This window comes from Dipodomys merriami, unplaced genomic scaffold (genome assembly GCF_024711535.1).
Source record: "Dipodomys merriami isolate MVZ:Mamm:240054 unplaced genomic scaffold, mDipMer1.0.p SCAF_489, whole genome shotgun sequence".
In the NCBI taxonomy this organism is placed as follows: domain Eukaryota; kingdom Metazoa; phylum Chordata; class Mammalia; order Rodentia; family Heteromyidae; genus Dipodomys; species Dipodomys merriami.
In genome coordinates, this window is record NW_027206056.1 from 640828 (window position 1) to 653301 (window position 12474).

The window sequence follows — 12474 nt, forward strand, 5'->3', positions numbered from 1 at the left end:
TTCAGAAAATTTCGACCTGAGCCAAGGAGACCTAGGGTTTCTCCTATTCCATCCTGTAATGTTTTCAGTGTCTGCTTTGAGTTCAAGGTCTTTGATCCATTTGGAGTTGATTCTGGTTCAGGGTGATATATAAGGATCTAGCTTTAGTTTTCTACATGTAGTTAACCAATTTTGCCAGCACCATTTACTGAAGAGGCTGTCTTTCTTCCATTCTATTGTTTTAGCTCCTTTATCAAAGATTAGATGGCTATAGGTCTGTAGGTTCATTTCTGGGTTTTCAATTCTATTCCATTGGTCCTGAGGTCTGTTCTTATGCCAATGCCAAGCTGTTTTGATTACTATAGCTTTATAGTAGAGTTTGAAATTTGGTATTGATATTCCTCCAGCAGTGTTCTTTCCGTTGAGGAGCGTTTTTGCTGTTCGGGGTCTTTTATTGTTCCATATGAATTTTTGGATTGCCTCTTCTATTTCCTTGAAGAATGAGGTTGGAATTTTGATAGGTATTGCGTTGAATTTGTAGATAGCCTTGGGAAGTATTGCCATTTTCACGATGTTAATCTTTCCAATCCAGAAGCATGGGAGGTTTTGCCATTTTTCAGAGAGGATTTTTAAAAAGTCCTTTGATTAATTTGCTTTATAAATATAGTATGGGACAATGGCAGGGTACTATTGCACTTAAAATTCTATATATATTCACACTTTCTACCCTTATCTTTTCATTTATAAAGACCATTTGGACACTACTTGTATGAGAAAATTTGTTTTCCTTGTCAATTCTTTACCCTAAGCCTTTCATAGAAAGTTCCTTCGGAAACAGACTTTATAACACTTGTGTCTAAGATCCCTGAACAAATCATCTAGTAAATATGGATATCTGATGCCTCTTCATCTACTTACCTCTCTGCTCTTTGTGGTCAATTCCATTGAGCATCTCTGAGGCTGCAGGGTACTGTGCCTTTCCCTAGACTTGCTGAGGAGTTTCATGGAAGCTAAGGCATGGTATTTATTTGTTTCCTAGAGATGATCCTACACTTAAGCCTGCATATCATTGGGTCCCTGATGCTGTTTTATGGGTGTGAGAGCATGTGTACTCTATACTCTCTGGAGAAAAATACTTTCACAGTGGGATCTTTCTTCCCACTACTGCAGCCATAATGTAATTTTATTGGTTATCACCAAACACAGAACACATCTGATGTCACTTTTCTCAGAAGACCAGGACTTACCAACCCCTTGGCTGTTCTCACACTGTTGCACCCACCTGGCTATTTGCATACTGCTCCCTAAGGAGGACCTTCCTTTCTAAGTCTGAGATAAAGGCTCAGCTCTGAACTTGTCTTGAACTGTGTAGACTCCATTTCACTCCTAAAAATGAAGTTCGTCTCTCAGCTGCTGGGGCTGTTAATGCTCTGGATCTCTGGTAAGGGCAAAAGGAAGTGAGAAATGACAGTGGGTGGGAAGATGGGCTCTCAGAATCCAGTTGTGCCCCATCCATGTTTTATACATGCAGATCTTGTTATCCATGATGGGACAAGTGAGGTTTAAGTCTTAGAGAGTGAGAAATATTCCAGAAAGAGCTAGAACCTGTGCTTGGATGAAGACTCTGCTAGGAAGGAAAATTGTCAGTGACACCTAGAGACTTATTTATGCTTTATAATATCTGTTCTTTTAATTTTATTGTTTTACATTTTGAATCAAAGCATAAAATATGAATAAAATGCAATATATATCAGAATATAATGAATAAATGCATGTATCTCTATGTTTGTACATCAATATTCATTCCTGTCTTATTCTAATTTCAGGATCCAGTGGAGATGTTGTGCTGACCCAGTCTCCAAGTTCCCTGCCTGTCACCCTGGGAGAGCCAGTCTCCATCTCCTGCAGGTCTAGTCAGAGCCTTTTGCACAGCAATGGAAGGACCTATCTGGATTGGTACCTGCAGAAACCAGGCCAGTCTCCACAAGTCCTGATCTATAAAGTTTCCAACAGATATTCTGGGGTCCCAGATAGATTGAGTGGCAGTGGGGCAATCACAGATTTCACATTGAAAATCAGCAGGGTGCAGGCTGAGGATGTTGGAGTTTATTACTGTTTGCAACGTACACATGTTCCTCCCACAGTGATACAGCCCTGAACAAAAACCTCCCTTCTGACTGGGCAGTGGGCTGTGCTCACACATTGCTGGTCTGGGGAGCAGCAGAGCAGATGGTCTGACTCTGCGCTGAGAGGAAGATACCGTAATCAATGTGGGAGTGACTATGAGTGGAGATAAAGAATGTGTGATAATGTGACAACATACAATCTACAAAGAACAGGAGAACAATCATGAAAACACAAAAAAAAGGAGATATCAGATAAATCATGAAATATTTACTAAAAAATTATAGGTCTCTTAAATAGTATTATAGCTAACCAGTAATAGAAGAATCAGCTTTCTTCTAGGATTTCATTCCCTTTATAATGAAACTTAAATTTCCATCAAAAGCTGGGCACCAATGGCTCATGCTTGTAATCCTAGCTATTCAGGAGGCTGAGGTCTAAGGATCTGTCTGCCAGCCCAGGCAGAAAATTCTATGAGACTCTTATCTCCAATAAACCACTAGAAAATCAGAAGTGGCACTGTGGTTCAAGCATTAGAGCGCTCACCTTGAGCTGAAGAGTGCAGGGACAGTGCCCAAGCCCAAAGTTCACACCCCACGACCAACAAAACAAAACCACAAACTTCCATCAAGCCCAAAACCACAGCACATGCTATGCTTTCTCTTCAGAAGAAGGAAACCCATTTGTACCTGAGTGTTCCCCAAAACTTACATGACTGACAAGCCCTAATCAGGGTTCAGGCACTGTTTCTTGCCTGTATCAATGTGAGACTGATACAGTACTGGAACCTACACAATGGTCTCAGGCCTTCTGTGTCCTGGGGCTCTGTCTCTTGTGAAGACAGTGAGTGAAGTGTAGGGAAGCCCTGAAGAGTGTTCATATGTCCCAGAAGTCTGAGATTGAGCCCTTGTTCACTGTGCACAGCATTCACAGCCCTCCCTAGTCAGCCTCTGTCATTTTATTTAAAGAAACCTGGCATGAGTGCATCATTAATATATAAGTGTGTGTCTTGCATCCTTTTCTATTAATTTAAACATTTCTCATTTCCTTGTAATGAGCCTTTCAGAGGCCTGGAATTATGACACTGCACAGCCCAAGACTTGGTGGATTCTCCAGTGGTGTAAACTGCTTCATCACGAGGCTCTCAAATTCATCTGGAAAAAAAATGGTTTAGATGCACTGAATTCACTGAAGTAACATAAATTGGAGAAATGCAAGTCTGGAATGCATGCTAACATGATTATCGTTAGCACTCTGTGTGCACACAGTTTCATTTTAAGCTTGAAAAGCATTCTAAGGATAAGCTATGTGAGCCTATGTATTCACTATTTAATCCTATACCTGAAGCCACTAAAGGGACAGAGGAAAGTATATTCATAGTATTCAAAGTATTTCATAGTATATTTTCACAGTTTTTTGTCATTCATTAAATGTTTTAGGTTTCTATTATTTTCTTTCTTTTTCTAAATTAATTTCATTTTCAAGGTATGTAAGGAGGGATTAGTTACATATATAAGGTAATGAGTACATTTCTAGTAGAACATTGTTATTCTTCCCTCACTTTTTCCCCACTTTCCCTTCCCCCAAATCTCTCCCCCCAAGTTGTGAAGATCATTTCCAACATATCTTCTTGCTTATCACTATTGGATTGCTTCACACTTTGTTCTTTGTCCCACGATTTTGTTGTTCCCCTTTCCTTCCCCAATTCAGATAATGTAAGTACAAGACACAGTACCGAAATAAATACAGTGACAAGGGAAAAACCAAAGGAAAACAAAAATGAAAGAAAAAAGAAATAGCTTCACATAGGATATTAAAAACAAAAACAACAAAGAAAAACATCCTGTTTCCATATCTTGGAGTTCTTTTGGTTTAGCGCCATCTTATATACTATCATTTTTTCTATGTCTCCATACATCTATCTATGCATCTATTATCTATCTATCCATCTATCTAGCTATCTATCATCAACAGTCTTATTTTATTCCATCTCTGTATAATAAGGTAATTGTATTCATGATAACTAAACAAACAAGTCTATGAAAAAATCAACTGATAAGTCAGGGAATCACTGAAAATAATTAGTTGTACATCTCTGAAACCATCTTTTTCAGAAAGATTGACTTTTATAAAAGGCTAGCATGAAAAGCATTTCGTGAACAACATGGAAATCACAATTCTAAAATCACAGGATATAAAGTCATTTGGTTCCCTGGATTCAAGGGACAACCATTTTCTGCTAGCACAGCTGCACTACTCTTTTTAGGTAGACCTTACTGAAACCTGGGCACATTATGGACTGTTTGCCACCTTACTATCCCCTGCTGATTTGCATGTGCCCAGAACACAACACAGTGCATTAGAACTTCATAATAGGCTCCTCACACCCTGTGCAGCAGTCAGTACCAGTCTGTATCTGTGAGTACACAGCATGGACATGAGGGCACCTGCTCAGCTCCTGGTGCTCCTGCTGCTCTGGGTCCCACGTAAAGGAAGATAATGCCTAGATTTCCTCAAAACATGGGAAACAAGGCTTCTTCAAGGAAATCTTCCAATAAATGAATTATTATTGATTTTGTTTTTTCAGTATCAGGTACCAGATGTGACATCCAGATGACACAGTGCCATCTCTGTCTGCATCTCTAGGAGAAAATGTCACTATCCCTTGGAGGGCCAGTCAGGGGATTAGCACTTAATTAAAATGGATGTCAGCAAACACCAGGGAAACCTACTGACCTCCTGATATTTAGAGAAACCAGGTGGCAATCTGGGGTCCCATCAAGGATCACTGGTAATAGATGTGGCTGGAGTTCACCCTCACCATAAGTAGCCTTCAGCCTAATTGTTGCGACTTATTACTGTCAACAACATGACTTTACTTCCCACAGTTAAACAAGTGATCACATAAAACTCCCAAAGGAACAGAAGTGTGTCTAGTATGATGAACATTCCACTAGAAGCCAGATGGGGAACAGGTCTCTCTGTATTTGGAATCTCATTAATACAGTATAGAACTTGTCCCTTTGCTCAAATATTTGTCTAGCCAAAGTCTAGAGCATATGCAAGTGACCTAAATATACTTTTATCTATGAATGCTTCCTGTTATTTATCCAAACCACGTTTCTTTCTAACTTATTATTTTCTTTTTTTAAAATTTTTTTAATTTTTTAAAATTTTATTGTAAAGGTCATATACAGAGAGGTTACAGTAACATGAGTCAGATAATGAGTACATTTCCTTTTGAACAGTGTCTCTCCCTCCCTCATTATCATAGCTTTTTCCCTTCTAATTTCCCTCATGCCAAAGTTTTATACTTCATTTCCGACATGGTGTCTAGTAGGTTTCAGTGCTAAATTGCTTCACTTTTTGTTCCACCATTTTTGTGCTTCATCTTCCTCTCCCTAAATAAGGTAAACATATATATATATATATATATATATATATATATGTTTAGAAATACATATATATATGTATAGAAATTAAAAGCTACAGAAGGAAATAAACGAAAAAAAGGAAAGAAGAAAAGAAAGAAAAAATGCAAGCAGTTCAATTAAAAAGCTATATTTCCATTGCCTGGAGTTCATTTTGACAAGGATCATTCTATATGATCATATGCACATAGCTTTTGAGCCTTTGTGATCCTTTCCTAAGATAACCTCCTTTGTTCCCACTGTGTGGATGTTTAGATGACTTTTTAATTATTTCCAGGTGCATTCATCTGTCTTTTACTATCCATTGGGTTTCATGGTAGATTTATAGGCACATTCTAGCTATTAAAAATGATTTGAAAACATGCAGTTTATGGTTCTTTGGCTCTGGATTCTTTTCTTAGTATTATGTTTCCTGGTGTTTCCATTTTCTTGTGAGTGGGGCAATATCATTCTTTCTGATGGAAGCATAGAGTTCAAATGTGTATATAAATACTACATTTTGTTGTTCCATTCATCCACCGAGGGGCATCAGAATTTATGTATATGGTCCTGCTGGTGGCTTTAGTGTAACCTGGTTTTTGGTCATTTGAATAGATGAGATGATGTGAAAGAAAAGTGCAAATACAGTACATCTTGGAAAAGAGACAAAAATGGAGTTTTCCCAACAATTGTCATTGTGAGACTGTGAATGGTCAGGATTGGCATATTAAGTGCAAGATTCTTACTAATATTCACCAAAATTTTCAGTAGTTAAACACATTAAACATTAACGAAACTCTTCCAACTGATACACCATGTGAAACATGATATGGCTGGTACCAGAATAGTTGATTACAAAAATAAGGGAAGCATTACTTCTTGTGTTACCTCATGCAAAATATTTAAGTCATTGGACAGGATGAGAACAGAGTGCAGGATTTATGGCTTGTCTTAGCCCCTTATTAGAGTTTTAAACTCATGTTTAAGGTCCTCTTCTTCAGTACATATCAGTTCCAGACATCAGAGCAGACTTCTGATATCTCAGTACAAGCACCACTGCAGAACTTTGAGTCACCACATGCTCAGAAGCCATCTTTGTCACTGCTACTCAGGTCAGCCAGATTATCCTGAACCAGCTCAAGTCCTGTCACTGACACTTCTAAGATTCCACTCTTCCCCCTACTGGTAAAAGGTGAAACAGCAGCAGGTCTCAAGTTGTACAGGTGTTCATTTATTCCTATCATCAACACAAAGGAATTATTTAATGTTATACAATGATAGTTATTATGAACATTCGCCAACAGTGAAGTCTTGAGTATATCAAAGAAAATCAATGATCGCACAGAATTTTCATTTTAATGAGACTGGCAGAAATCAAATGAACAAATACTGTTTCTATTTTTCTTTTTTCTCTTTTACTTTTATTTTTTTTTATTGTGAAAATACCATACAGAGGGGTTACAATTACATGGGCAAAGTAACGAGTACATTTCTTATCAAGCACTGTTGCCTCCTCCTTTGTTTTCCCTTCCCATCCCTTCCCATCTCCCCCCCACACCCCCAACCAATCCTTCCCCCACCAACCAAAGTTGTAAAGTTCGTTTTTCGACATAACAACTTGTACATCACATTGTTGCAATGGGTCCACATGTACCCCTATTTAAACGATTTGTTTTTTCCCTTCCCCTCCACAAATTATACCAAGATCAAATACAGTGAAAGCAGGAGTTATATTGTGGGGGAGGGACATACAAAGCAACGAAGAAATCATCTTATAAAAATATGTTAGAAACAATCACATGAAAGAAAAAAAAACATTTGAATACTTATCTTGGAGTTCATTTCCCTACCATCAACTTATCTGACCTTTTCTGCTTGACTCAGATATATACTAGTTATTGCAAATAAGGGAAACCAAAACCATGGCACCTATGTTTCTTTGGGCTTTGCTTACTTCACTTAATATAATACTGTTTCTATGGCTGTTCCTAACTTACTCCTTTGGGATTCTCTTCCCTTTTTTCAATGTTGTTGTGGCTTTTGAACTTAAGGCCTGGATGCTATGGCTGAGGTTTTCTGCTCAAAGACAGCACTGAACTGCTTGATCCACAGTTTCACTGCTGGCTTTTGGTTGGTTATTTGGAGCTAAGAGTCTCACAGAGGTTTATGTGTGAGCTGGCATTGACCTGTAATCCTTACAGCTCAGTTTCCTGAATAGCTAGAATCACAGGTCTGAGTCACAAGTCCCGAGTGTATTCTCCCACTTTCAGTAATGTCCTTAATCAGGGCACATGGTATTGGGCTTCTTCTAACTTATCATAACGAACAGAGAAATAGACAAGAAGTTGAATAGTTGAACAATTATATTTCATGGAAATTAAACTCAACTGTGTGCTCACTAGTGGCCTGTTATCCAAAGGCAGAGGTCTTCTAATCCATCATGTGTTCACAGCTTGAAGCAGTACACACTGGTCATTGAGATGATTGCTGTCTGATGAAATCTATATAAACAAGCACAGACCTATTTTTAGCAGGGTGTATATTTTTACTATATTCATCATGTGTTTCAATAAAAAAGTAGCCTGTCCCTTTATTTAAAAGGAAGCATTTGCTCCTGGATTGGCAAGATTAACATCGTGAAAATGGCAATACTTCCCAAGGCTATCTACAAATTCAACGCGATACCTATCAAAATTCCACCCTCATTCTTCAAGGAAATAGAAGAGACAATCCAAAAATTCATATGGAACAATAAAAGACCCCGAACAGCAAAAAAGCTCCTCAACGGAAAGAACACAGCTGGAGGAATATCAATACCAAATTTCAAACTCTACTATAAAGCCATACTAATCAAAACAGCTTGGTATTGGCATAAGAACAGACCTCAGGACCAATAGAATAGAATTGAAAACCCAGAAATGAACCTACAGACCTATAGCCATCTAATCTTCGATAAGGAAGCTAAAACAATAGAATGGAAGAAAGACAGCCTCTTCAGTAAATGGTGCTGGCAAAATTGGTTAACTACATGTAGAAAACTAAAGCTAGATCCTTATATATCACCCTGAACCAGAATCAACTCCAAATGGATCAAAGACCTTGAACTCAAAGCAGACACTCTGAAAACATTACAGGATGGAATAGGAGAAACCCTAGGTCTCCTTGGCTCAGGTCGAAATTTTCTGAATAGAGACCCGGAAACACAACAAATCAAAGAAAGGTTGGACAAATGGGATTGCATAAGATTGCAGAGCTTCTGCAGGGCAAATGACATAGCTGGCAAGATCAATAGAAAGCCCACCGATTGGGAGAAGATCTTTACTAGCCATACAACGGACAAGGGTCTCATATCTAAAATATACTTGGAACTCAAAAAATTAAACCACCCAACAACAAATCCTCAAAGAAACAACTGCCCAATAAATAAGTGGGCGAAAGACTTAAAGAGAAGCTTCTCTGAAGAAGAAAGAAGGATGGCCAATAGACACATGAAGAAATGTTCAACATCCCTAGCCATAAAAGAAATGCAAATCAAAATAACATTGAGATATCACCTCACTCCAGTTAGAACAGCAAAAATCAAGAACTCTAACAACAACAGATGCTGGAGGGGATGTGGACAGAAAGGAACCTTACTTCATTGTTGGTGGGAATGTAAACTTGTTCAACCACTTTGGAAAGCAGTATGGAGGTTCCTCAAAAGACTTCACATAGATCTCCCCTATGATCCAGCAATCCCACTTTTGGGCATTTACCCAAATGTATACAAACAAGACCACACTAAAGCTCCCAGCACAACTATGTTTATTGCAGCATTATTTACCATAGCTAAGATATGGAACCAACCCAGATGTCTCTCAGTAGATGAATGGATCAAGAAAATGTGGTATATATACACAATGGAATTCTATGCCTCCATCAGAAAGAATGACATTTCCCCATTTGTTAGGAAATGGAAAGGCTTGGAAAAAATTATATTAAGTGAAGTAAGCCAGGCCCAAAGAAGCATAGGTCCCATGGTTTCCCTTATTTGCAATATCTAGTATAGGTATGAGTCAAGCGGAAAAGGTCAGATAATGTGATGTTAGGAAAATGAACCCTTAAATATGTATTTTAATGTTTTCGTTTCTTTCATGCATGTGTTTCAAACGCATTTATAAGATTATTTCTTGGTTGCTTTGTATGTCCCTCCCCCACAGTGTAACCCCCGCTTTCACTATATTTGATGTCAGTATAACATGTGGAGGAGATGGGGACAAACAAGTCGTTTAAGGATTCAGGTGGACCTGTTACAACAATGAGAAGTACAAAATTTCATGTCAAAACCAGCTTTACAATGTCGGTGTGGGGGGGGGAGGGGGGTATAATTGGGTGGGGGGAGGGGGGGATAATTGGGTGTGGGGAGGGGGGAGGCGGGGAAGGGAGGTGAAGGGTAAACAAAGGAGGAGGCTGCAATGCTTGGTAAGAAATGTATGCATTATCCTGCCCATGCAATTGTAGCCCCTCTGTACAGTATGTTCTCAAATAAAATAAAATTAAATTAAAAAAAAAGGAAGCATTTGAGGGTAAAAAAGAGAAAGAAACAGTAGTCTTTTATATCCCCAAGATTCTCAATAACCCCTTTTAGTGCTATGACTAACCTTTTCTTCCTCTGATTAACAGCATTGGTCCCTAATTGTAGAATGGACACTTGCTTCTCTAAAACACTGATTTTGCTTTCATAATTCTCAGGTATCATTTGGTGTGCTGTTCAGTTTTGAGGATGTTGATTCCCATCACATTCCATAGATTAGGTTCAGACTCACTAACTGGCCTTTCAGAGAAAACATGTCTTAGGAGGCAATGCCATGTGGTTATCTATGCTCACGGGGCATATTACCTGTGCTTCCCTCATAGAGAGACACTGGGTAACAAAGATGGTTGGATTTCAGTCTTTATTCACATCCAGGCCCAAGCATCCATATCTTTCTCTCTCTCTCTCTTTCTCTCTCTCTCTCCTCTCTCTCTCTCCTCTCTCTCTCTCTCTCTCTCTCTCTCTCTCTCTCTCTCTCTCTCTCTCTCTCTCTCTCTCTCTCTCTCTCTCTCTCTCTCTCTCCTCTCTCTCAAATTCCAAGGGATTTCTAGGCTTTCATGTCATGAGCAGAGGAGGATGAGCAAATGTACATTTTTTTATTGTATCAGAGCCACATCTAGGAGACATATTTCCTTTTCTAGTTCTCACCCATTTCATACATTGTCACACTTTTCAGCCAAGTGTAAGTAAAAGTTTTCCAAATGGCCATCCAGTTTCTGCTCTTGTTTGGACATACTAATGAATAAATTCCATGTGGGGACCCTCCTCACTTCACTCTAGCTTCACTGCCTGTGGTCTTTGTCCTCACTATCCAGAGATGTCCTCTGCATACTGTGTGGCTCCAGTTCCTCATCCTCAATCTTGGTCATGTTGCATTTCACCCCATTTGTTTGCCTGTTTGTGTCTCATTGTGTTTCGTTGAGAACACCATCACTTAGACACTAGAGAATCTGGAGGGAGATATCGGGATATTCACACGTATGGAATGGAGTAGACTAAAGTAAGTGTGAGCCCATGGTTTAGAGGACAACATAGTTTCTGAAGGACCACGGTTTCAGATAATAAAGATAGGAGACATACTGCACTGAAAAGCTTAGAAAATGACTGGTGTTGAAAAGAATAATTGTTACAAAGCAAGAAATAGAACCAAGTTCTTTCCTTCAGATGAGGTTGAAAATTAAAAAAAAAATCTTATGAGAAATGACTTGGAGGGAGGCTTTGAGAAAGAACATTCACAAGAGAAGAAAAGCAACCATTCATCAGGAGTGCACAGGGCAGCAATGCAAACACCATGGGCTGGTCTCTACATTGCAGATCATGATTTTTGGTTGCACTTGCTTTGTTTTAACATGGTATTTAAAAAAATTTAAATCCATCCTGCTACTTAAGTAGCTATCTAGAATTTCCTTCCTTGTATCCTTGCTTCCTTGCTTTAAACTATCTTAATTTTTTAATATATTTTTCTACTTCCTTAACTCCATACATTCCTACCTATCTACTTCTACCTAGCCAACTACCTACCTACGTATGATCAGTGTTATTGCTTATCAACTTCTGGGTAATGAATATTATGATTAACTACAATTTGGGGTAGGGCAGAAAAACAAAAAACTCAGATATCTGGTGCCAAGGCAGCAGTCTTCTAAAATTATTTTCATTCTGATTTTTTTTCTGAGTGACTGACATGAAAAAGCTATTGCAAATATCCTAATATAGATCATGTTGAAATAAAAATATACTTTTTAATTTTTTTGGTTGGTCATGGGGCTTGAACTCTGGGCCTGGGCGCTGTCCCTCAGCTCTTTAGCTCAAGGCTAGCACTCTACCACTTCAGCCACAGTGCCACTTGAACCACAGTGCCACTTCCAGATTTTTCTGCTTCTGTGGTGCTGAGGATTCGAACCCAGGACCTCATGCATGTGAGGTAAGCACTCTACCACTGAGCCACCTTCCCAACCCATAAAAATAAACTTTTTAAAAAACAGTAAAAGAGTCGTTCTGTCTTTGGAAAAAAATTTTTCAAGGACAAATTTGTAATGTGCAGGTCTCATTGGGACACATGATAACTTTAGTTCTGGCCTTTGACCTCAATTTCCACCACCTTGCATCTGTGCTGGCTCTGTTGCTTTGCCTAGCAGTTGGAGGATTTGCATGAGCCCAGAGCACAGCCCACTTGGCCTGAGAACTTCTTTAAGGCTGCTCAAATTCTGTGTATCAATCAGTCCCAGTCAGCACATACCATGGACATGAGGGCCTCTGCCCAGCTCCTGGGGCTCCTGCTGCTCTGGCTCCCAGGTAAGGAAGGATTGCACTTCTTCTACCCTGTGGGAGAAGTCTAGTTCTAGAAGCCTGGGTCTTCATGGAAGTTCTCACAGTATAACGAATTGG

The 12474-nt window shown here is 39.0% G+C and overlaps 1 gene segment (V, D, J or C); it reads left to right on the forward strand.

Moving 5' to 3' along the window:
• The first annotated feature begins 1348 nt into the window (after positions 1–1348).
• On the forward strand, positions 1349–2137 carry LOC138809165 (immunoglobulin kappa variable 2-28-like). The segment is given in 2 exon segments: positions 1349–1420; positions 1806–2137. Coding segments are annotated over 2 exon segments (381 nt in total).
• The last annotated feature ends 10337 nt before the right edge of the window (positions 2138–12474 follow it).